Raw genomic sequence first — 3,577 nt, 5'->3', positions numbered from 1 at the left:
AAAAAAACCAACGTTTTATTCGTTAAAACTTGGGACATAAATCATAGCTGTATTCCTCGAAGCTTACATTGTGTATAAATTACTAGATAAATTTCACGAACCTCCCTTGAGGCTTGTGATACTACCAACTAGGTTCAAAAAATTCTAAAACCCACCAATTTAGTCCCTAAAAACAATTTTGCACTTAACTTTCTTTCTCTTTCTCTATTTTATTCTGTCTCTGTTCCTCTCCCCTCTCTCTTCTCTGAGTTCTCTTTCTCTGATCTCACTCTAATCGGCAAAACCCACCACCAAAGAAAACTGTCGCTAGAAAGCCACCACCCAGCAGACTCATATCACCATGCCAGAAACTTACAATTAGGGAAGGGCGGGGCGATAAAGGTTGTAAAATGGGTATGATGGAGCAGATCAAGAGAGAAATCTCGGTGTGAAGATGGTACAACATCCAAACATAGTCGAGCTCCACGATGTTATGGCGAGCAAATTCAAGATCTACTTCGCCATGGAACTCGTCTGTGGAAGCAAGCTGTTCTGGAGAAGAAGTGGCGAGAGTCTATTTCCAAAAACTCATTTCTGCCATTGGTTCTACCACAGCCGTGGAGCCTACCACCGAGATCTCAAGCCAGAGAACTTGCTCTTAGACAAAGAAGGTAATTCGAAAGTCATTGATTTCAGTCTCAACTCTTTCACTGAGCATTTAAAACAAGATGGGTTGCTACACACAACGTGTGGCACACTGGGTTATATGGCACCAGAGGTGATTGGAAAGAAAGGCTACGATGGTGCTAAAGCTCTTTGGGTGGTTCAAGTCTAATGGTTGTGGGTGTGGGACCTGTGGGTGATATGGGTTTGTTAGGAGGTGGTTTTCCTAGCCAGATGTGGGTGTAGGTGATATAGGTTTGTTGGGCAGTGGGTTTTCTAGGTGGTAGTGGGTGTGGGTGATATAAGTTTGTTTGGTGGTGGGTTTTCTAGCGACTGTGGGTGATATGGGTTTGTTCGGCAGTGGGTTTTGCCAGTTAGAGAGGGATAACTTAGAGAAGAGAGAGGGAGAGGATTAGAGATAGAGTAGAGAAAGTGAAAGAAAGTTAGGGACAAAATTGTCTAGGACTAAATTGGTAGGATTTAGAATGTTTTGGACCTAGTTTGTATTATCACAAACCTTAGGGGAGGTTTGTGAAATTTACCCAAATTACTAGGATGATTTTATTTGAATCACTGTGCACTCTTGGCACATTGGTTACTCTACAAGTATAAGTGTTTGTGGAGTATAAGGGGTAAGGGCGGAAGTTTAAGTTTGTAAGAGGGAGTGTCACACACATACACTTAAATTAGTCTAGAGTATAATTTTCATCTTATATAAAAAAAATAGTAAATACATTTGGCAAAATGGTGAATTATATTGTTTATCAGAAAACGAGTGAAAATCAAAAAAAGGGAAATCAAAAGGATGAAAGGGACACACAAGGCTATAATTAAAACTTTCAGATTCACGCACTGTAATTGTTTTTCCTTTGGTTCACACAAGGATGAAAGGGACATGACATCAACGGGCTATATATAGCTTTTATAAAGAATAGCTAACCAAGTTCACGTAACTTAATTAAAGTTTGTCAATTATTCTAAACATAACTTGTAATTGATAAAAAATATTTTGTCCCTAAACTTTTAAAAGTTCTTAAAAGTTTTTTTTTTTTTTTTTAAATAGTTCTTAAAGTTTCAGCCTTGGAAACTTCGATTTTTCACATGAATAGTTTTACAAAAAAATGAGTCAATATCGCGTTAATTTAACGAGTCAAACTTGTCAAGCCTTATTCAAAATTGAATGCAACTTTAATAAATTTAGGTATTGAATTTTAGCTATGCCTTCTTTTCCCCCCTTAATATCCTCTAAGTCTCTAGTAATGCAACTTCATTTTTCATTTCATGATATTGGATCAAAAAATTGTTTCCTTCTAATCCTATAATATAGTTGTCATACTATGGTTTCAATTTACTTGAGTAATGAAGTTTTTTGTCATTGAAAAAAAAAAAAAATTAAATTCAAATACTACCTAGGTAAAAAAAGTAATCGGTATCTTGAAACTAATGGGTTCAAATTGTGTCTAAACCAAAACTAATTAATGTATTAAGCTTAAATAATAAAGAGTAATTGTTATTGTAGGGTCAGAATTTGTAGCCCACGCCCAAAACAATGAATTTGTAGAGAGTGGGTGAAAGAGCTAGGTTAATTGTGAATTTAGCAACGGTTAACTATGATATCCATGTATGAACCAACGTAAAAACACATGTAAAAGCAAAAAAAATTGACGTCCGAAAAGGTATATTATTGATTGAACAGCGGTTATAGTTCTTGGAGCTACACATTTCAGAAAGAGGGGGAGAAGAAAAAAAAAAAAAAAAAAAAAAAAATCCCCTTCTTTAGAGACCTTTCTCGTTTATATAGCTTTCTTCTAAACCATTTTCATCGTACAATTTTTCTTCATCTAAGCAATCACTTGAGTATATGTCACATCAGATATCTTCTTTAGTTCTTCAAGAGTGTTGGTAGTTGAAGTTGCACTGTTCAGGAGTCTTCTCCACATAAATACGGTCAGAAAAGTTGCTGCAGTGCATTAAACACGATGATAGCAGTTTTTTCCTTTAGATATTTCTTTATTCTTATCATCTCTAGATATGCCCAGAGCTTATCTTTATCATTGGAGTTGTTAGGAAGATCACTTGAATCTCTTAGGTACTTGTTTGATTGAGACGCTCTGTATCCGAGGAGAATAATCTCTTCGGTCGGCTGATAATCTCTTCGGACTATACTCCACAATCATTTCCAGGTATATTTCCCATGTGGAATCCTTCCCAATTATTTTATTCTCTTCGGACATAACTTAACCCAAAAATGAGGCCCCAGACCCAATACACAATGTTGGGCTTTTACCCCCACAGTTATAGAGCGGTTGAAGTTTTATTGTATTTATTAAAAAAAAAAAATACATAGCTTTCGTACCTAGCTAGTTTAGAAATTAATAATTATCCCGACACAAGCATATAGGCAATTAGGCAATCACCTAAGGCCCCAAATGGAAAAATGCTCCCAAATTTTAACCAATAAATATATCTATGTTTTTAGCTTATGAGAGTGTGTATATATATATATATATAGAATCAAAGAATCAATTTGGAAAAAAAAAAAAAATTCATTGGATGTACTATATAGTTCATTTTCTCTGTGAGTAGAGTGTAAAACTCATTAATTTCCTAAGCTAAAAAATCTCTCTCTCTCTCTCCAAAGCAAACTAAAAGCAAAAGACCCAAAACAAAATTCAATCTTAAACCTCAATTTTTTTTTTTACTAATTATTGAGAAATTTCGCTGCTCTTTCCATTTTATAAGAAAAGTGGTTTTTGAACACTTCTTTCTAGTCGACTTTAGACCTTCGTACCTCCTTCTCTGTTGGGTATTCCCTTTAGTTTGCCTTCTTTTATTCTTGGTTGTTAGTGGTAGATACTAGATAGGACACACTTGTGATCCATACATTTTGATAAGAAACGGGTGGGCACGTGGGTATTGGCCCTATTGGGTAGCA

At 35.5% G+C, this 3,577-nt stretch overlaps 1 protein-coding gene across 1 annotated transcript; it reads left to right on the top strand.

The window, feature by feature from the left end:
- Positions 1 to 433: 433 nt before the first annotated feature.
- On the top strand, positions 434 to 814 carry LOC112020005 (CBL-interacting serine/threonine-protein kinase 6). Its single transcript, XM_024052556.1, has one exon. The coding sequence runs from the start codon at positions 434 to 436 to the stop codon at positions 812 to 814; it is 381 nt and encodes a 126-aa protein (XP_023908324.1).
- The last annotated feature ends 2,763 nt before the right edge of the window (positions 815 to 3,577 follow it).

Source organism: Quercus suber, unplaced genomic scaffold (genome assembly GCF_002906115.3).
Source record: "Quercus suber isolate HL8 unplaced genomic scaffold, Cork oak 2.0 scaffold_38, whole genome shotgun sequence".
In the NCBI taxonomy this organism is placed as follows: Eukaryota; Viridiplantae; Streptophyta; class Magnoliopsida; order Fagales; family Fagaceae; genus Quercus; species Quercus suber.
The sequence above is the reverse complement of the archived record's forward strand: the minus strand, read 5'-3'. Positions and strand labels throughout refer to the sequence as shown.

Bases quoted from the DNA above. Each gene is read 5' to 3' on its own strand.
- LOC112020005 (XM_024052556.1), top strand. From the start codon at position 434: ATGGTACAACATCCAAACATAGTCGAGCTCCACGATGTTATGGCGAGC.